This window comes from Aquarana catesbeiana, linkage group LG01 (assembly GCF_042186555.1).
Source record: "Aquarana catesbeiana isolate 2022-GZ linkage group LG01, ASM4218655v1, whole genome shotgun sequence".
In the NCBI taxonomy this organism is placed as follows: Eukaryota; Metazoa; Chordata; class Amphibia; order Anura; family Ranidae; genus Aquarana; species Aquarana catesbeiana.
The window spans coordinates 727,008,164-727,030,474 of NC_133324.1; the positions used below are offsets into that span (position 1 = coordinate 727,008,164).

At 40.1% G+C, this 22,311-nt stretch overlaps 1 protein-coding gene across 1 annotated transcript in view; it reads right to left on the reverse strand.

The window, feature by feature from the left end:
* Positions 1–651: 651 nt before the first annotated feature.
* The window catches only part of FREM3 (FRAS1 related extracellular matrix 3), a 94,313-nt gene continuing 72,653 nt past the window's right edge, over positions 652–22,311 (reverse strand). Inside the window, exons 14-24 of the mRNA XM_073604411.1 lie at positions 21,239–21,542; positions 18,473–18,604; positions 18,001–18,332; positions 16,649–16,841; positions 13,636–13,740; positions 11,541–11,668; positions 11,083–11,217; positions 10,872–10,998; positions 9,158–9,345; positions 6,254–6,400; positions 652–4,125 (exon numbers count right to left, since the gene is read on the reverse strand). Coding sequence (XP_073460512.1) covers positions 3,604–4,125; positions 6,254–6,400; positions 9,158–9,345; positions 10,872–10,998; positions 11,083–11,217; positions 11,541–11,668; positions 13,636–13,740; positions 16,649–16,841; positions 18,001–18,332; positions 18,473–18,604; positions 21,239–21,542 — 2,313 coding nt within the window. The 3' untranslated portion in view covers positions 652–3,603. The remainder of the gene's footprint in view (positions 4,126–6,253; positions 6,401–9,157; positions 9,346–10,871; positions 10,999–11,082; positions 11,218–11,540; positions 11,669–13,635; positions 13,741–16,648; positions 16,842–18,000; positions 18,333–18,472; positions 18,605–21,238; positions 21,543–22,311) is intronic.

Consider the following 22,311-nt stretch of genomic DNA (forward strand, 5'->3'; position numbering starts at 1 on the left):
GGTGGAAACTCAAAAGTCTCTCAAATGACAAGATGGGACAGTCCCATTCAGTCCCACAAACAACAGGGTGTCAACCGTCTTCTCCAGAGGTAATTAAAGGTTATTTAAGAGGGGTCCTGATAAGTACGCTGAATCTTGACTCATGTGGATGATTCCCACCAGGAGAAAGGAAAAGCAAAAGGATGCCCTTACCAGATCAGGTGGACTCACAGGCCGTGGCGGTGAGTCAAACGAGCATATACCGTCAGACGGTGTAAGGTGAAGGCTTGTGGGAAGACTCGTGGAACATCTTGTCAGCAGTCCTCAACTGAAGAACCAACTTGGAGATCGAGGTCCCCAGGGTGCGGTTTCGGTCGCCAGATGACCGTTTGCTCAGAGGTCCATCATATGTGCAAATAAGCAAGAAAGAGAGAGAAACCTCCACATAGTGTAAATCCTTAATTTGCAAAAAAGCATAAGAGCACTTTATTTGAGAAGCGTACTCCAAAAAGAATTTTTACAAACGGGGGGCAGTAAAAACTCGGCTCAATATAAAAAAAAGGCATAAAAGAAGGTATAAAAAACAGCGCAGTGGATAGTGGTGGGGTATAATCATAAGGACCCGACGCGTTTCGCCTCCAAAGGCTTCTGCTGGGGTATGAGTAAGCCCCCCACACAACTGCGCTTTATATAGTAAAACATAAATGGAATGTAACAGCTGATCGGCGCTGTTACACGGGACGACTTCCGGGTTCGGCAGCGTCATCCATGACACAGCGGTCACATGATGTTTTGTGGCCAATCATATCCACGGGGAGATGGTAATGAACCAAGCCTCACTCCTGATCCCCAATAGGCAGAGCGTCAGTCCCATTCGTTCTAATAGTCATGTGATGATCACATGATGTGGCAGTGACGATGGGACGCTCTGAATCTGTGTGTCAGAGGGAACAGGAAACAGAGGCCAAACAAATTAGGGCGTGGAACGCAAACACAGCGGCGATCCACGCTGCAGATGTCTAATTCTAATGTAATAGTGCGGTCCCGGTCCCGGAAGTCCTCCCAACACAACACCATATACAAATATAGACATATGTGAACGGTACACATTATATGTATATTCACTAAACATTCTTGATGTATAGACCCGCAAAATGCACGGGCGATATGTGAAAAATTATGAAAAGCCTAAAAAATTGGAACCTATAAAGATGAAAGAAAGCAAACAACAGAGATTCATAAAAGGATCTATGAAAGGAGTGACATGTATATTTAGTACTAAATGCATGTGTGGTGTGGTTAGATTAGAGTATTACTAAATGTAATTCAGTAGGATTGAGGTATTATTAAATGGAGTCAAGAGTTAGAAAGTTACAGAAACGCAATGTTTTGTATATGAATGATAACTATTAGGAATGTCCATTCAGCTCTGCAAAAGTGGGTGCTCATTAGGAACCCTGCAGGAAATTGAGGTACATAGCATGAGAAAAAATATATTGCTCAAAATAAGGTAACGAAAGTCCAGCGACATAAATGGATCTAAATGGTCTAGGGAGATGTTATGTAGACCCTAGGTATATATTGTCAGAGGAGGGGTGGGGTATCAACGCCTAGGACTGGTTTATGAAGGCGTTGATATCCCACTCCACATTTAGTCCGTGTGGCACATAACATTTCATGAGGTGTATCCAAAAAGTCTCAAGTTTGGAGACACCCCTTGTATTTGGTTCCCCCCTCCAATGTGGAACGAATCTATCAATAATTTGGAACTTCGTTCCAGATGGATTTTGGTTGTGATGGTACAAATAGTGTTTTGGGAACCGCACTATTATTACATTAGAATTAGACATCTGCAGCGTGGATCGCCGCTGTGTTTGCGTTCCACGCCCTAATTTGTTTGGCCTCTGTTTCCTGTTCCCTCTGACACACAGATTCAGAGCGTCCCATCGTCACTGCCACATCATGTGATCATCACATGACTATTAGAACGAATGGGACTGACGCTCTGCCTATTGGGGATCAGGAGTGAGGCTTGGTTCATTACCATCTCCCCGTGGATATGATTGGCCACAAAACATCATGTGACCGCTGTGTCATGGATGACGCTGCCGAACCCGGAAGTCGTCCCGTGTAACAGCGCCGATCAGCTGTTACATTCCATTTATGTTTTACTATATAAAGCGCAGTTGTGTGGGGGGCTTACTCATACCCCAGCAGAAGCCTTTGGAGGCGAAACGCGTCGGGTCCTTATGATTATACCCCACCACTATCCACTGCGCTGTTTTTTATACCTTCTTTTATGCCTTTTTTTTATATTGAGCCGAGTTTTTACTGCCCCCCGTTTGTAAAAATTCTTTTTGGAGTACGCTTCTCAAATAAAGTGCTCTTATGCTTTTTTGCAAATTAAGGATTTACACTATGTGGAGGTTTCTCTCTCTTTCTTGCTTATTTGCACATATGATGGACCTCTGAGCAAACGGTCATCTGGCGACCGAAACCGCACCCTGGGGACCTCGATCTCCAAGTTGGTTCTTCAGTTGAGGACTGCTGACAAGATGTTCCACGAGTCTTCCCACAAGCCTTCACCTTACACCGTCTGACGGTATATGCTCGTTTGACTCACCGCCACGGCCTGTGAGTCCACCTGATCTGGTAAGGGCATCCTTTTGCTTTTCCTTTCTCCTGGTGGGAATCATCCACATGAGTCAAGATTCAGCGTACTTATCAGGACCCCTCTTAAATAACCTTTAATTACCTCTGGAGAAGACGGTTGACACCCTGTTGTTTGTGGGACTGAATGGGACTGTCCCATCTTGTCATTTGAGAGACTTTTGAGTTTCCACCTATGTCTGTCCTCTCTTAGGGATTTCGATGTCCTCCATCTTGGCCCCCATTTCCATTGAATATTAGTTGTGTTAAACCACTTATTGAGATATCTTGCATTGATTTATATTTGCTTTGTTTTTTTCCTCTGGAATAAGGTGTCAAGTGCTTGATTTTCTCCTATTTAACCTATAGGTTATCACTGAGTATCCCACTACTATACTTATACAAGTTTTCATTTTCATTTTTTTCCTTTTGATGCCTTACATAATAACTAGCTTTCACTTCACTAACTGACACTGAAAGTGTTTTCACTCCTCTCCAACAACTATTTCCACCTGTTTAGCAACAGGAGTTCCACCACTCACTAGCGCCACACTTTTTTATTTCTAATAAAGGGAATGTGCTTATATTGCAGAGATGTACTACATACTGCATCGGTTTTGTTTTGTTTTTTTGCCCTGAAATTTGCTTTAAAATAAACACAGTGAATTATCCCTAGATAGATATTCCTAATTATAACAGTTGGCCAGCACTTTTGTTCACAGGTTGTCTACAGTGTTGCTAGACTGTTATCCATAGTATAAAAATGCCGGGATTTACAAAACACTATAATGTTCTGGAGGATCTAAGCAAAAAATATACATTTCATCAATACATTTTGTTTCTTAATTGTGAATAATTGTTAATGCTTTCAAATAAGTTAGTAGTAGTACATGTTGGATACAGCTTGTGGATGGCAGGGCTGAACTGTTGCAACATGTATAAGCACCATGACACATGAGGTTATTTTTCTTTGTTCTATACTTCAGAGCTGTCACTGCTACTATGTCGAGTGGTAACAGTTTCATGGCTATTGCAGTGACTCTTAGAGGCAGACTTTTTATCTGTATTTGACAGTCCCCTGTGTTTCATAAACACAACGATAATTACAGTAGTGCAAATCAGGAGCAGCAAGGCAACTACCCCTCCGATGACTGGTAACAAAGAACCCTGTGGATCCTGGCCAGTGATTTCCAGGGCTGGCTTGTCATACTGTCCATTTCCAGGTAAGGAGTCCTTGTCAGAGGCCCTGCGGGATTGCCTAATAGCAATGTGCTGAATGTTTGTCCCTCTGTTCTTATCTGCTCCAATGTCTTGCAAGGCTGCATTGTCTTGACTAGCTCTCCGGCTTCTCTTCAAAAGCAGCTGCTCATGTTGAGCTATACTGTTGCTTAAGGAGTGGTGGTATTCCACACTACGTTTTCCGATACCTCTGTGAGCATTTTCTCTAGATCGGACTGTATAGATGGTATGAATGAACCATTCACGTCCAGCAGCCACCTAAAAGTGGAAAGAATATTTTAATATAACTGGCAGTAGTGATGTTCTTGGTCAATATTACAGGCCTTTATTAGACTTGAATATACAGGTCTCTGTAATAAAAGTGCCTTCATTTGTGTCAACATCCAATAATAACCATTTCAGCTCCCACACCAGTATACTGCTTATGAACCAGAGCATTTTTTACATTTCAGCTATGGGCCGTTTGATTATTGAAGCTGAACTCTAGTTATGATTTTGATTGTATAGTTACAATGGTCCAGCTTGGCCTGCACTAAAGAGCTGAATCACAAAAAATGCAGGTGAGAGACCACTTGTATGTTTATAAAACCGGGAAAGACACAATCACATACTACATTTTCTTGGTTGTTTTACATTTATTTTAGTTTTGGATGGAGAGCAATAAGCTAGGAATATCTCTTCACCTGCCATAACCAACAATGTCAATGTAACAAAACCTTAAAGAGCTAAACCCTTTTATTTTTTTTAAAGTTAAAAGAAGTCAGTAGCTACAACTATTGTAGCTGTTGACTTTTACAAATCAGGTACTGACCAGTTCCTGGAGTCTAGCGTTGACTTTCTGCAGCTGATTCTTCTCACTGCTGTGGGTCCCCGATGTCGCTATCTTGGATTTGAGAGCAGGCATTGATTTCCTGAGGAATCACAGCCAGCTCCCCACTGCTCATGTGTGAGATTGGGTGGCACAGTTGGACTGGTCCTGCAGTCTCCTAGGACTTGTGATATGTCCCAGGAGACGGTGAGCACGCAGGGGGCGGGATGAGCTATATCATTCTCACCTAGGCAAGAATTGAGGAAGTAGGAGCAGGTACCTGCTTCCTGTAAAAAAAAAAGGGTGCAAGGATGGGGCAGAGAATAAGACCTCATGTCCACTGGACGTTTTGCTATCTCTTCTAGACGCCTTTCCTCCTAGCAGCAGTGTTTTGGCAGAAAAAATGCTTGATGCTTGTAAAAGTGTGCAGTTTGTTAAGGCGCTTTTAGGCATGTAAAGTGCTTGGGTATAAATTAATTTCATTGGCTAGAATAACAATTTATTCTGCCCATTAAAATGAATAAACACTCAAGCGCTAAACGTGTGTTTGCATGTGGATACAGGTGTGAACACGCCCGCAGTGTTTTTTTCTGCCTCTAAACTTCTCTAAGGGCCAGTTCACACCAGATGCAGTTCCGTGCGTTTTTTCTGCACTAAAAATGCATGCAGTGTTTTCCATGTATTCCAATGGCTCTAGTTCACACCATGCAGTCAGTTTCCGGTGCATAAACTGACCGGAACCTGACTACGTGGTGTGAACTAGAGCCATTGGAATACATGGAAAACAGTATGCATGCATTTTGTGCAGAAAAAAAGCGCACGGAACTGCAGCTGGTGTGAACTGACCCACATGGACACACAAGCTACCATTCAAGGCCTGTGCATTCACCTGGAGCCAGAGAGATCCCAGGCAACATCCACCGCCATCACATCACTTTTGAGCGCAGGAGATTTTGTTTGTTATTAGTTACCATTCTAAGGTTGTTTAGAGGGGAAAAAAAACACCAGACACCCCTAGGAGCAGCGTTAAAAATGTTCAGTGCGCATAAGGCCTTTGACTTTGACTTTTGAGTGAAGGTCTGCTTTAATGTGAAACGATTGATTATGAGCTAATATACAGGGTTGTTCCACACTTTTTTAAAACTCTTTATTAACAATTTCAAAAACAAAATCCATGACTTTTACTTAACTGCAAGGTTAGCTGGCTTGCCATACAGTTTTCATGACACTCTCAGACAGGACCATTTAATACTCCTCCCGCCCTCACCGTTTCCAACGAAAATATAAAAGTGTGGAAACTTTTTGAAGACCCCTCACATTTGTTATTTTACCCCAATCCAGTTTTAAGGATTACTTTGTATTAGCATAGCAGTAACAATGTTTCCTTTTTATCTAATCTTTATCTATCTAATCTTATGTGTACACCCTAGCATTTCAAAATCTGTAATCAATGCATTTTAAGGCAAAACTTGATTTAAATAAACCCTACCCCAAACTGCCATTTCTCTGACTTAGCTGACCACTGCATCTTCAAGGGTTTATTAATAAGGTGTATTTTGTGTTTCAGGTGAGACATACCTGGAATAGGGCATTTGATAAGAGACTGAAGCCATCAGATCCTGGTTGCTTTACCAATGGTAGAGCTTCTGGGAGGTCAGCTGCTAATTTAGCTTCAAATGGAACATTCCCAAACATCCTAGCTTGAGTTTCTGGCTGAGCTTTGTCCTATGTAATAGAAGGAAAATTAAAAAAAAAAAAAGGTTTACATAAAAGGTTATAGTTACATGATGATGATATGATCAATGCAAAATCCATCAACTAGTAAAACAGGAAAATTGACATGCTGCTCATAGCAACCAGTTCCATTCTACATGCCACTTTCTAATCCAATGATGTAAATAAACACAAGCATTTAATTTCGTATAGGTTATTCAAGTTTTTTTTTTAAATAAATAAATATTTTTCTCTATATTTTCTGTATTATATGTATTGCGTCGTTCACATTTTTGTGAGGTACATATGAAACGGTACATAATATTTTTTATATGTAAAACATTTTGTAGCCACTAGGTGGCAGCCCTGTCTTGTCCAGGCTGCTGTGCTTATACACCTCACTGTCTACAGTGGAGAAAATAATGATTTGATCCCCTGCAGATTTTGTAAGTTCGCCCACTTACAAAGAAATGAAGGGTCTATAATTTGTTATCATAGGTGTATTTTAAAGTGGTTGTAAACCTCCATGGGGAACGTGTACCTATAGGTAAGCCTAGCATAAGGCTTACCTATAAGTACTGTAAATATCTCCTAAACCTGAGCCGTTTAGGAGATATTTACTGTGTTGTGCACCAATGATGTCATCGGCGCATGTGCTGTGAAGAAACGGCCCTCCGTACCGTCTCTTCCCGAGCAGTGCCGTGATTGGCAGCTCCCGCGCACGGGAGTGACGTCACGTGGCTCTGGCCAATCACAGAGCTGGACTCCGTGGCCCTGGAAGGAAGAGGGGCGAAGATGGATGCGGCCTCTACTGGGGACAGCGCGGACTTCATTTGCAGGTAAGTGTCACATTATGCTTTTACTTTGCAGGAAAGAAAAGAGGGAGTAAACCCCATCAGGGTTTACTTCCTCTTTGAATGATAGCGACATTGTAGATTTTGTAATTTTGCCCGCTTACAAAGAAAGGAAGGGTCTATAATTTTTGTCATATGTGTATTTTAAATGATAGAGATGAGATATCAACCAAAGATTCCAGAAAAAACCCATGATACAAATGTTATAAATTAAGTTGCAGTTCAGTGAGTAAAATAAGTATTTGATCCCCAAGCAAAACATTAGTACTTGGTTGAGAAACCCTTGTTGGCAATGTAGCACTGGTAGATTTGCGTTCTACCATCTGATAGGTAAATTTAGTAACTTGTTCGTTAGGGATGGTCCTGAGCTGTCTATCCAGAGGGAAGAAGCTGGACAGCCATGGAGATCCCAGGGGAGGACCCGTCATGGAAGGATCATGCAACGTGCTGGTCTGGAAAGGGGCCTGGTGACTCGGTTGGAGGACGTATCCTAAAGTGATTATACAGCATAGTGTTGCCGGGTTGGCTTAAAGGTTCAAGCACTGTGACTGACATTCACCACAAAAAAAAAAACAATACATCCTGTGGCAGAGGATTGTACGGGTTCAATCCCAAATAAGTCTGTGGCAGAGACTTTTGTTCGTGCTACGTACTGGCTGCTAGGCTAGTGAGAGAGGCCTATCCAGGCGTGCAAGGAGTGTGTTCCACCAAGGGAGTGCATTCTACTGAAATATCCAACTCCAAGGACATTTGTCAAGAATCTTACTAAAAAGGTATTTGAGTTTTCCTCTGCAGTTCTCCTTCTGCCTCTTTCCTGCTACTTCCTTCGTTGATGGTTTAATAAAGCATTGAAAACGTACTCAAGTGTTGATGCGTGTATCATCCAGAGGTAAACTCAACGGAACCCTAGACCCGGTGCCGGTGAAACAGAGGGAAGGAGAGTGAAGGTAACAAGCCCACTTAAACCAGCAGCTCCACCGAGAGTTATTGCTACAGCAAGAACAGAGGTAAGACATTTCTTGTAGTTAGTGACCAGGTTTGCACACATCTCAGGAGGGATTTTGATCCACTCTTCTTTACAGATCTTCTCTAAATATTTAAGGTTTCTTGGCTGTCGCTTGGCAACTCGAAGTTTCAGCTCCTGCCATAAATTTTTTATAGGATTAAAGTGTGGTGACTGGCTAGGCCACTCCATGACCTTAATGTGCTTATTCTTGATTCACTCCTTTGTTGCCTTGGTGGTATGCTTTGGGTCATTGTCATGCTGAAAGATCCACCCATGACCCATCTTCAGTGTTCTGGCTAAGGGAAGAAGGTTCTCATCCATGACCTTACAATACATGGCCCCATTCATTGGCCTAGACTCGTGCTTCTCGGAAGTGTTCGCGTTGGCTGGGTCCTCAGGACACAGCGCATCATAGATCGGGGTAAAGGGCCAATGACAGCAGCCCTTTACCACTTGATTACTCTGTCCAATGATGGAGCAATCACTTGTCATCAAAACAGCATCATTGCCAGTTCAGCTCGCGCTGCTGCAGCGTGAGGAGAGGAGAGAGAAACACTGCAGCAGGGTGAGCTGGCACGATCCTGTGTGCCATCAGTGCAATCACAGTGCCATATCATATAGACAAGCTGCATGTAAATCTGACTTCCTGATAAATTTAATTTTAATTATCACAATATAAAGTACCGTGTTCTGTGTAGTGTAAATGGGCCCTTGGAAAATGAATTCCAAAATGGCCAGTAGCACTCTATACGCTGACTTATGTGTGGCATTACTGGATTGAACATATTCTTTAGAAGGTTGCCCTGCCCACATTTGCTGAGCTTTATATTTGGGAAATGTACATTTTTAGTGCCTGTATGTCATGAGAACACAAGCTAGCATGGATATACACTGTATTAAGTTACGTACCAATATTTTAAATCTATAGAGCAAAGTAGATGAATCTGCGAGACATCCATATTCTCTATTGTCTGGGTTGTATTTGGGTACATAGCCATCTGCACCAGTACATAAAAATACTTTCTCAATGTTACAAATGAAGGAGTCTCCGAGGTTCTGAACAGGATCCACCATTACACGCCCATAAATTGTAGACCCTTCAAACAAAATAAAAATAAATACATTTGTTATATTAAGTTTAATTAAGATGCTACATATACTTCTGATACATTAGACCCAGGGGGGGATTTACTAAAACTGGAACGTGCAAAATCTGGTGCAGTTCTGTATGGAAACCAATCATGGCATTTTAAATACTTACATTTAATAAGGCCGAACAATATGCATTTGTGCTGGCAAAATAAAAGCAAAATACACCGATTTTTTTTTTTCACAATGGAGGAGTCATCTGAGGCAGGACTTAAAGCCCCGCTATAGGAAAGAATACTGTACTCTGGTAACTGTATGGGGTAAATACCTTAAATTATAGTATTCAGTATATGAAAAGTTCACAGATCGTTATTTATGTTTTCATATTTACTTGCAGACCAAGCTGCCCAGCAAAAATTACAATTTTGGGACAAAATACATAAAACAGTATATACTGAATTTTAACCCCTGCCAGAATTCCAATAAATGGATTTTTATGCTGTGAAGACACTGTGGCAATCAGTTTAACTGTCACTGTAAACTGCTTGTGGAAGCTGGGTATTGGGCACCAGTGGAGAGTCCTTCCTCTTGATGGAACTTCAGGGGCGGTAGCACTTATATGACTTTTGAAAACCACATAACACTACCAGGGGTCCTTACAACAGTCAGCTTTTATTTATATAGTTTAAACCTTTTATGCCATTACATTAACTGTTTAAAATGTGATAGCTGAACTTAAGTCCTTATTGTTTGTTGTTGGTTACTTGCAGTTTTTTTTTTTAAACTATATGTTCATATAAAGCTGGCCATATGTGTAAATATCTCTATACTTACAAAAAAAATCCATCATTTCCCCCAACCATGCTAAACAGCATGAATGGACGAATTTTGCACTGCCGGCACCTGCTGGATCAGAATATCTGAACAGTGACTGCTGCTAAGTGGCTGCAGTGACTGTTGAGCCAATTTTTTTCTGCCTTGCTCTTTTGATTTCACAATCCAAGTTTGTAAGCCAGGTGGTGACGTCAGGGCCACCCATGGCTTGGATTTCCAGCTGTATATGACCAGCTTATAACGTTCCAGTACACAGAGTGACAATGTCACTGTACGATTTCACTACAAATAAGCAGCATCGTCACACTGTTAAAAAAATTGGAAAATAATGGATCTACTGGTGGGATCAACAGGTAATACAGCTATGTTACAGGGGGAATCAGAAATGCAAAACACCAACTGTTGTGTCATTTCTAGTAACACATGTGGGATGATTTACTAAAATTTGAGAGTGCAAAATCTGGTGCAGCTCTGCATAGGAACCAATCAACTTCCAGGTTTTACTGTTAAAGCTTAATTGCACAAGAAGCTGATTGGCTACCATGCACAGCTGCACCAGATTTTGCACTCTCCATTTTTAGTAAATCAACCCCACTGCTTCACAAATTTTTATTTTTGCCCATAGTCCCAATTTGATATACCCCCTTCCCTTTCCTCTCCCCTTCTTTTACATTAATCCCAGATGCCATGTTCTCTTTACCCTCAGTAAATGCAACATCTGTTCCTTCACCAAATCCCATTGAGCCATCAGATAGCCATAGTTCTTTCTTGGATAGTAGGTACATTTGAGTATTCAGACTGAATTCAGTTGATACTGGATCACTGACCTACAATTTAAGCAATATTGGTTTGTAAATATACAACTGTGTATAAAATTGTGCATAACATAGCTTATAGTCAGTATTTCTTACCTGTTGAAACCTAATATCGATGTCAAATGTGATGGGCTCACGTGGATTGCATATTGGAGAAACAGTGTATTCTTGGTTAGGTGATGCGCTACATGGGATAAGCTTTACTGTGTAAGTTCCAGAGTAGTCACGTACCTATGAAAATTGTGGATACATTAGGAATGCTGTAAATACATGTAGATTACTGTAATATTGAACTTAAAGGATTTATTTATTTTACCAAGAGCTATAATAACAGCCATGATTATTATTAGTTCTGCAACCAAAGAAACCAACCAGGTCAGGGAAACTAAATCATTTTAAACAACTAGTTGCTATGGGTTCCTGCCCAGGATATACTATTCACCAAACTATTTTAATACCATACTTTCTGGGATTTAATTTCTTCTAAGATTAGGAAGAATAACTGTTTGGAACAATTTGTGGAAAACGATAGTCACAATGCAATAAACACCTACAGCAAAATCTGAGACAAAACTCCACTGCTGTACGGGCTGTCTGAAGCTGGGTTCACTGCGGATAAGGCTCAGTGTGAAGGTGAGCTCAGGGTGGTCAGCAGACATGACCATGGAGGACAGAGAGGTACCTGAGACAGAACAAAAATTATTATCATTCACTTTAATCAGGTAAAATCTGCAGACGCATCAAATCCTGACAATTAGTACTGATTACATACTATAAATATTTCACAGAATAATCTAATTTGGCTCTCAGGGTTAGTAACCAAAAGTGATACAAATTAATCAAAACATAGAATAACAAATGTGTTAAGTCTCAGATGGGTCTTGTCATTCTTTGACTTCCGTGCTTCACACTTGTTCCAGGTAATCTACATAGCTCCCAATATATCTGAGCTGCTACAGCTTCGCTGCTATATAGCTAACATACTTTCAGGGAAATCTCTAAGTGGTATATCTTTAAAGCATAACTAAATGAAACAAATGTTTTTTTTTAAGATCTGGATGGAGTTGTGAGAGTTCAGAACCAACTGTTCCCATTTTAGGGAAATCACTTTCTCTAATTGTTCTGCTTGCCATTGTGGCTGGGAATGGAAATAAGGGTAAATTTTGAGTTGCCACCAGAAAAATATTCCAAGGTAACTGACTAAGATGGGATACTCTCACACTAGAAAAATATTCTCACTTCCAGTTAAGTCTAGAGAACAAAAACTGAAGGGAAATTTCCCTAAAGAAAGAGGGATGGCAGAAAAAAAAAAACTTTAAACCCTCCCCTACTCAACCTAAATAGAGTGTCTTCCCAGCTCAGTTCCTATGTAAGGGTTTGCAGCAGTTTCATTATTTAACTGTGCCAGAAACAAGGGGAAATGCCAGCAAGTCAAGGCCAGGGTTTCCCAACCAGGGTTCCATGGAATCTAACGGTTCCTGCAGAGGTTACCAGGGGTTCCTTGAGCAATGAGCAATTTCTGCCTCTCAGATAAGTTCCCACAGACACTACAGGCATACCCCACTTTTAAGTACGCAATAGGGTTTATTTACTAAAGTTGGAAAGTGCAAAATCAGCCTCACTTCTGCATAGAAACCAATGAGTTTCTAACCCCAGCTTGTTCAGTTAAGCTTTGGTAATAAAACCTGGAAATTCGTTGGTTTTTATGCAGAAGTGAGCCTGATTTTGCACTTTCCAGCTTTAGTAAATAAACCCCATTGTGTACTTAAAAGTGGGGTATGCCTGTATTGATCTTTTTAGCTATCTGTAAGGAGGTAATTCTTTCCAATGACCACAAGTGTAAAAGAAGCATTCCTCCCACTGACCATCACACTAATGGATCATGAGTTGTAGCTATAGTAATTTGTTACTTGAGACTAGAAATGTATTACAATTGTTCCTCTGTGTTGAAAAGGTTGAGAAAGGCTGGTCTAGACAAACTAACATGCCTAGATTTGCTGTGACTGATTTACAAAAGTAGGGGAAAATTAAAATTCCAAATGTTGTCTAATCCAACCATTGACTTGTTTCTTCAGTTTTCTAACCTGCCAGAATGTCAGTTAGAACATAACTGGTTGTTACAGGCAACTCCTCCAAAATTTTAGCCCATGATTACACTATTGCACTGTTCAACACGTGGTACTATGCGCTCATTAGTGCATTGCGGTGCCATTTATTTTAAATGGCATCCAGCGCTTTAAGGCAAGGCACCTGCAGTGGCCCATAATGCTTTGATAGTGTATTGCTGTGTGTTGTGCTCCTGAAAGTGGGTCAAAATCAGTTTTGGTGATACTGGTATGCTTGCAGCCTATTCAAAATTGTTAAGCTGCCTTAACACAACATGCATTGACATGCATAGGTCCACACACAACAAAAGTGTGAACCTAACCTTAAAGAGCAGCCCCACAGATTGGTTTATATTTTTGATTACTTTTTCATCTTAAAACAGCTTTGCTGAATGTTTCTGCTTGCTTACAGACCCTTAAAGTGAATGTATGTATGCTTGGTATTCTAGGGATCAATCAATACTTATAATATATTTACCTTGTGCAAAAATAAATACATAAACCCTGCCCTAAAAAATTTGCCTAGCAGGCATGTAGGTCTTACCTGGATGAGACTGCACAAACTGTCCACGGAAGCGAATCTCAGTCTTAAAATTCACAACTAGACGCCCCTCATCATTAATGCGCATGCTGGTGGGGTAAAGGGATCCTGAAATGCATAATAAAACATCAAATAATTTGGTTCGTAGTTAAAACAGCTCAGGCTTTTTTCCCTTAAAAATAACAAATGCACCAAGTGACTATCCTGTTGTAACATTTATCCTTTAACCCTAGGTTCTTACATCTTTGCATGGTGATCTCTTGAGTCAAATAAAAATATAGCGATTTATAGGTTTCCTTACATGTAGATGTCTCTTACTTTCTGTTTTCCCTGAGGCACTGGTGGCATAGCCCTGGCTTCAAAGGTGCCTTCTAGGATGTCTACATCACCAGTGTCATCCAAGGAGATTTAATTTCTTTCCCCAAGATGTTGTGAGATCTTGTGATGGGGAGAGGGTCATTTTTTTCAACAAATAAGTGTAATTTCATATGTATCACATTACAATGATCTGTTGGAAAAAAAAAATGCACCAGATAAGGTACAATCATTAATGGTAGGCGAACAGAGAAGAAGGAAGGAGAGGATGGTGTGGGATTCTGAACAGTAGTGGTAACAGATTGGTGAGAATGAAGAAACCGTGCAAGGAGACAGGTAAGTACTACTAACTTTTTTTGCTTGTACTAGACAGATTGCATATACTGTAGGGAAAATAATTATTTGACCCCCTGCATATTTTGTAATTTTGCTCACTTATAAAGAAATGAAGGGTCTATAATTTTTATCATATGTGTATTTTAAATGCTAGAGATAGATTATCAACCAAAAATCCAGAAAAACACATGATATGCAAGAATGTGCTCCTAATGACAACTCGTTATGTGTATAAAAGACACCTGTCCACATAATATTTCTTCCATTCAAACCCACCATCATTGGCAATACCAAACAGCTGTCAAACGTCAGGGACAAGATTGTAGACCTGCACAAGGCTGGAATGGGCTACAAGGCCATTAGTAAGAAGAAAATGGAAGAAATACAAAATAGCCATTCTCAGTCTGGAGCTCCATGCAAGATTTGGCTTCATTGGGTAAGGATGATCATGAGAAAAGCGAGGGATCAGCCCAGAACTACATGGGAAGAGCTTGTGAATGATCTCAAGGTAGTTGGGACCGCAGTCACCAAACAAACGATTGGAAACAGAATACGCCACCATAGATTGAAATCCTGCAGTGCCCGCAAGGTCCCCATTCTCAAGAAGGCACATGTACAGGTCCGTTTAAAGTTTGCCAATGAACATCTAAATGATTCAGAGGAGGATTGGGAGAAAGTGCTGTGATCAGATGAGACCAAAATTGAGCTCTTTGGCATTAACTTGACTGACCTTGTTTGGAGGAAGAAAAATGCTGACTATGACCCTAAGAACAGTCAAGCACGGAAGTGGAAACATTATGCTTTGGGGCTGTTTCTCCACTGGCTGACTTTGCCGCATTGAGGGGCCAATGGATGGGCCCATGTATTGTAAAGTTTAGATGAAAAGCTTCTTCCCTCAGGAAGAACATTGAAGATGGGTTGTGGATGGGTCTTCCAGCATGACAATGACCCAAAACATACCACCAAGGCAACAAAGGAGTGGCTCAGGAAGAAGCACATAAAGGTCATGGAGTGGCCTAGCTGGTCTCCAGACCTTAACCCTATAGAAAATTTATGGAGGGAGGTGAAACTTCGAGTTGCCAAGCGACAGCCAAGACACCTTAAGGTTTTAGAGAAGATCTGTAAAGAAGAGTGGACCAAAATCCCTCCTGAGATGTGTGCAAACCTAGCAACCAACTACAAGAAAAGTCTTACCTCTGTGCTTGCCAACAAGGGTTTCTCCATCAAGTACAAAGTCATGTTTTGATCGGGGATGAAATACTTATTTTACTCACTAAACTGCAACTCAATTTATAACATTTGTATCGTGTTTTTTCTGGATTTTTGGATGATAATCTATCTCTGTCATTTAAAATACACCTATGACAAAAATGATAGACCCTTCATTTCTTTGTAAGTGGGCAAGTACAAAATCTGCAGGGGATCAATTCATTATTTTCCCCACTGTATAGAGTCAGGTTTTTAAGGAGCGGGGAGCTCTGTTTTAACAGAATATTTGTTATTAAGTCAAATAATGTTTTGCTGGGCCAAATGTATATACCTTGAGAGTTAATACAACAGCATCAACAGCTGTATCTCATGGCTGGCTGTAGGCCAAGTGCTCACTTGTTCCACTTGATCAAAAGTAGTCAAAGGTAACTTGTTTCCTTTCCCAAAGACTTCCCAGGATGACTTAGCCCCGTCTAACTCTATAGTTTTTAGACCCAAAACTGTTTTCTCAGTTTATATATACAGTATTCTCAGTTCTGTCTGTCTCTTGTTTAGTAAAATATAGCATGCAAAATATATTTTAGTACATTATTAATAAAATCATAATAAATAATATTTTCCTAAAACTGACAAAAAATCATAACCAATAGAAAACATACAAATTCTATGAAACTGGTGCAAGGAAAAGTGGTAGAAGAGTGGAGCGACTGGACAGCAAATCAGGTTACATCTTATGAATGCAGCAATCTGACTAGTTGTTATATTAACATCTGTGCTCTCCAGGTTTAGCTTCTCCATTTTTTATAAAAGACCTATACAGATTATAGAAGATTATGTATATACAGTCAGGTCCATAAATATTGGGACATCGACACAATTCTAATCTTTTTGGCTCTATACACCACCACAATGGATTTGAAATGAAACGAACAAGATGTGCTTTAACTACAGACTTTCAGCTTTAATTTGAGGGTATTTACATCCAAATCAGGTGAACGGTGTAGGAATTACAACAGTTTGTATATGTGCCTCCCACTTTTTAAGGGATTAGAATTGTGTCGATGTCTCAATATTTATGGACCTAACTATATATATATATATATATATATATATATATATATAGCAATCCACCATATAGGTTAAATTGATGGCTTACCCTGAAGTTCAGATTCTGGTGGGCTACCTATGCCTTCATTCCATAGGATGGCTGTGTCATACACGAATGTCAGTCTCAGCTCTGACTGCAAGTCAAAGTGCTGCCAACCACCAACTGCAGCTGGTGAATGAAACACATAGGAGACGTACAGAGGCACCCGCAGAGTGACATAAGACTGAACCAAGTTCAGTACCTGGGAAAAAAAGAATTATATTTAGTTGTATTCAGTTCTATTCATATCAAATCCTGCAAAGGTTTGTAAGAATATCAAAAGACTTATTTTTCTGTAACAACATTTTTTTTTAACACAAGCAATGTAAGTGTCTGATTTTGACCTGGTATCAGCCTCTTGCAGTACCTGTACAGTAGGTTTAGAGTCTAAGAGGAAGAAGTGGTACAATAACCAATCAGGTCTTGTGCTGACAAGAAGCAAGCTGATAGGAGGAGAAAAAAAGAGTGACAAAGAGATGAGCTAATCACTGTGCTGCTTCTCCTTTCACTGTTCAGTCACAGGCTGGGGCAGGTCAAGGATAACCTGGGTTCGGAGGAAGTAGGTTGAATGATGCTAGTCATGAGACTAAAACATTCTACTGGCAAAAAAAAAAGTATAGCAGAGAGATCTTTGGATTGCAGGTAAATAATACAGTAAAATTAATGGGCTATTCATTTTATCTTAATATTGGTTCAAGTTCTACTTTAAATAAAAACAGTACTGATTCTTTAATTCGTTTGATTCATTAAAGAGAGATTCCTGTTGCAGAACCCTGGCAAGCAAGCCTGAAGTTACAGGTAAGTTAAAGTGCATTGTGTGTTTGCACACATCAAGGCCCCTTTGACACCCTCAGTGTGGGTACTCTTTGCAATAGCCTTCCCTTCCATTAAATTGGGGGTTTTGGTGCACTTTAAAAAAATGCCCCAAATTCACCTGATCTAATGGAAGTGTAAGGCAAAGCGCAGGTAACTCACACAAAAACCATGGTTACAATGCTCTGCACCGGCACTGTGCGAAAACCACACCGGATCAGTGTGAAAGTGGCTTGAATTTTAATGCTCGGTAGCACATGTGTGTGTGGCTCTGACTTGCTGTGGTACTGTCTGTGTTGCTTACATTCAGTTGTTATATGGAATTAAAAAAAATGTACTGTTATTGGTTGGCACAGACAACAGTTTTTTGATTCCAGGCAAGGCTGTTTTAATGGACAGATAAGTCTCTTTCTTATTATTTAGGCTTGTGAGTTTTTTTATTCCATTATATTGAACAAGTGCCAAAATACTTCACAGGGGCAGTGTATTTTCTTTTGTTGTTTGTTTATGTCAATTTGGTTTCATCTTGTATATAATTAAATGCTTACCTGTCCATCTGTTCCTATCGAGCCACTGCAGTCGGTCAGTAGTTCAGACATATCATAGTAGCTGTTGAATTCCCACAGACAGGCCTCCAGGTTGAGGTTACGGTAGAAACGCAATGTCCTGGGTGACCTCAGAGCTGTACTGTACTGGTATGGGGATGTTTCACCTATCACTTCATCATTCTTGGCGTTCTCCGTGATGAAACCATGCTTGGTTGGAATCTCATTGTAGTCCAGGAGGTTAGAACACTTGTGGTTGCCAACTCGAGTGCCATCTGGACTAAGCGTGAGTTCAAAGTTGGACATATGTCTGGTTGATATAACAGGAAGCATACCTGGAATGCAAGATCATGTTTATGTTAAAAATATTTACTTTACTATAGCATAAGGCAGTTAACTTATCCCCATACATGTATACTGGTTATGCATCCACATTGTAAGATTCATTATTATCAGAGGTTGTGAGAATTCTCACCATCCATATGTGGCATGGTAACGGTCAGCTTTATCAGATTGGGGTAGTCAGGCTCTTCTGGACCTGTATAACGGATTTTTGCAGAAAAAGGCTCAGCACCAACAGTCCCTGGAACCCGTGGCTGACACAATCCTGGGAAAAAAATGCAATAATGTTGTACAATAATACTATAAAGAGAATATATACTATAAATAGATGTTCTGTCAAATAACATATTTAAGGAAAATTCAAACAACATCAGTAATGTTTTTTTTTTTTTTTTTTTTTTTAAGGCAGGAGCCAATGAACCTACCAGCATGTCTTTGGAGTGGGGGAGGAAACTGGAGTACCTGGAGGAAACCCACACAGACACAGGGAGATAATGCAAACTCCAGGCAGGTAGTGTCATGTTTTTTAAACCTTATCATGGCTAGAAAGTCACAAATAAACCTTCTCTGTCACAATACTTTGAGTCACTGACTTTGAAAAAGTATGCAGCAAATCAAGTCAGAGTGACATTAGAACATTTTATCTGCATAATTGATTTGGGATAGAGAATCAACAATTATTAAAGCCATTAAATTAGCATAGCAGTCTACGACTAGTATATTTAGAAAGGGAGGTCAGCAATAGTAGCTTCCAAATTCTTGTACTGATTTCCTTTAAGGTCCCAGTCGCACTTGTCATTTGCGATACATTTTAAATTTGTTATATATCTGGTTTATCCCTATGAAATAAAAACTTGCTAAAGATTGCACTAAGCATGCAGCAAGTAGGATTTTTTTCAATAAAATTGGCACCACACTAAAGTAAAAGTGGATTTATGAGTCATGTAATGGACAAAATAATGTACAAATACTGTAGTTTCACTACCAGTTGAAACTGCCACTAGATCTGTTGTTTTTCTACTTCTTGTATCAGGGCAAGCTATCCAGCAAAAACTGCAGCTGACAGCTACAAAGTCTCAGTCTTAGCTGGTAAATAGTCAAGCTGTCAATCAATCAGCAGAAGGTGTTAACTGTAGTAGATAGGAAAAAAGCAGAAATGCCTGTAGTTCACACAAGTGGGTGAGTTTAGGGAGCTGGTGGCCACCCTATTAAAACCTAATAGTGCAGCTAAAATAAAAAACAGAACAATCAGCACAAGAGACATTATTTACAGTCAGCAGGATGTGTCCCTTTTACTGATGCCTCTTTGTTTAGTTAAAATCCTCCTCCATCCAGGCCACCACCACCCTCACCCCATAGTCCTCTGCTGCGGTGGGGTTAATAAAACAAAGTGGCTGTTATGGGCTCTCAACAAGAGAGTCCAACTATTCCGCCTTTTCTGTTCAGCTGGTCCATTCCTAGGAGCCGTACTGCAGCTTCTATGAATGAAACTGGATCTAAGAATTGAGGAGTAATGGATGATTAATAGGTCCATCCTCTCTATTCACAGATAACGTTTCATTCATGGAAGCTATAGTATGCTTCTAAAAATGGCAGAGTTGGGTGGAAAGGGGAGACATAGTTGGGCTCTCTTGATGTGCACCTGTGACAGCTCCTTGGTTGTATTAATCCCAAATGCCCAGGAAGATTACTATTGGTGGACATGGACGGAGGGGAAGTTCAGCTATATGAAAAGGCATCCACACAAGGGACACACCCTATTTACTGTAAATAATATCCCCTGTGCTGATTTTTCAAGTTTTTTTTATTTTGGCTGCACTTTTGCTTTAAATGAGGCCTCAAAGTGAGCACATTGAGAGACATGCAATAATTTAAAATTGCTAGTAGGCAACACTACTGACATTTTCAAGGACTGCTAAAAGCTGCAAACATTTCACCACTATGTTTCGTCTCCACAGTGCTGACATTCACCTTTAAAAATGATAAAACCTATTTTTGTATAAATACCCTATTATAAGCTGTAATGTAATGGTAACGTGTTCTATTCAGGCCTTTCCTTTGCCAAGACTACATTTTCTTATGTGCAGATTGCAAGCTCAGTTGCTTATAGGTGCAAATAGCTGTTTGTGGTCTAAACTGTTTTTTTTTTTTTTTGCAATACAATTTTTATTAAAAAGAAAGCAGTTTACATACTGCAAAGAGTACAGATGTAAAATAGTACAAAACATTGATAACAGTTGTGGGTAAATCCACATAGAACCAAGATTACCTAATTTCAGAGACAACTTGGGCAAGAAGGAGTATTACAAAGTATAATCTTTTAGCAGAGACTCTTGCAAATGATATAGGCTACAAAACAGTAGAATAAAGTAAAACGTAACATAAAGAAAAACAAAGATCAGTAAAGATTCTTGAAGAGGGTGACTGAGGTCATAATGGCCTAACAGTGCTACTGTGGATTCATCACAGCTAAGTGAGACATAGAGCAATTGACAAGTGGGATAGTCAGTCAATGATCCGACCGTCTGAACTGTTTTACCAAAGTAGTGATCCTCAGCTTGACTGTTTGCTTTTATAGAGTCTTATAGAGACTATGCTATGTGGTCACATGGTACCCTGGTAGAGTTGCAGAGACATTGCTGTTAAGAGTCCATGTTTGTGCAGCTTTCATAATCTGTTTTGTATTATTCTACAGTGTATGTTCATTGCCATAAAACTGTTTTGCATTCTTGTTTCCAACTTGGCTACAGTTATATTCTAATTGTCTAGCACCTACAAATTAATTTATTTGATTAGAAAAAGCAACGCAGTAATTCATAATTATCCCATATACTTAACTTGTACATTGAATATACCTTGCCATTATACAGGAGTAACTATGATAATGTGCAGAACTAACCTTCTTCTCTGCTGACAGTAAATATAGGGCTCATCAGCTCTAAGCCAGAATCCCCGTTGGCGGTGAATGCCCTGGCCGCACACTGTACCCTAGACCCAGCATGAAAATAGATGGAGTCTAATGTGATTGACTTTGTATCAGTGAAAAATGTATTGGAATCCACCTCTCGCATTGGACTGGTCACCCCATCACTGCCACTTGGAGCACTGACCAACCAGCGGTACTGAGTGAGTGTGTCATTGATATTCTCAGCAGCACAAATGGAACCGGTCTTGTCAAATTCTGAATATTTGGGATTGCATGCCTGAAAAAAAAAAAAGAATTGAAAATACTGTAAATAAATAAGTGTGAGGTTTTAACTGCAATGATTCATGCTCAAAGCTTAAAATTACAATGACAATAACTCAAAACGTTTAATGCAGAACTTAATTTAAAGTGTAAAGCAATAAGAATTTTATTACCATTAATAGTAAATAAAATTGTTTTCAAAAAAGTGATAGGCCCATTTCACACAGCTGCCTCTGCTAAGTGGAATCCGCTTGCTCACCAGGGGATCTCTCCGCTGATCCCCGCTAAGCAGGCAGATGACAGGTCCGTATTCGTTCCTGCAATGCAGAACAGACACTGACACAGTCCCACTCTCCTCTACGGGGCAATCAGATGGAAACGGACTGCCTGACCGTTTCCATCCAATGCCACAAAACTCAGATCCCCTGGATGGATGGTGAATAGGACCACCATCTGTCTGTTTTTGGCGGACAGGATCATAGTTACATAGTTACATAGTTGGTAAGGTTCAAAAAGTCCATCAAGTCCAACCTGTGTGTGTGCGCTTTTATGTTTTATGTCAATATTACATTGCATATCCCTGTTTGTTTTGGTTGTTTAAGTGCCTAATTGTTTTTTGAAATGATCTATGCTCCCTGCTAAAAACCACTGCTTGTGGAAGAGAATTCCACATTCTTACCGCTCTTACCGCAAAGAACCCTTTACGCAGTTTCCGGTTAAATCACTTTTTCTCTAATTTTAGTGAATGGCCGCAAGTCTTTTTGAATGCCCTTTCACGGGAAACT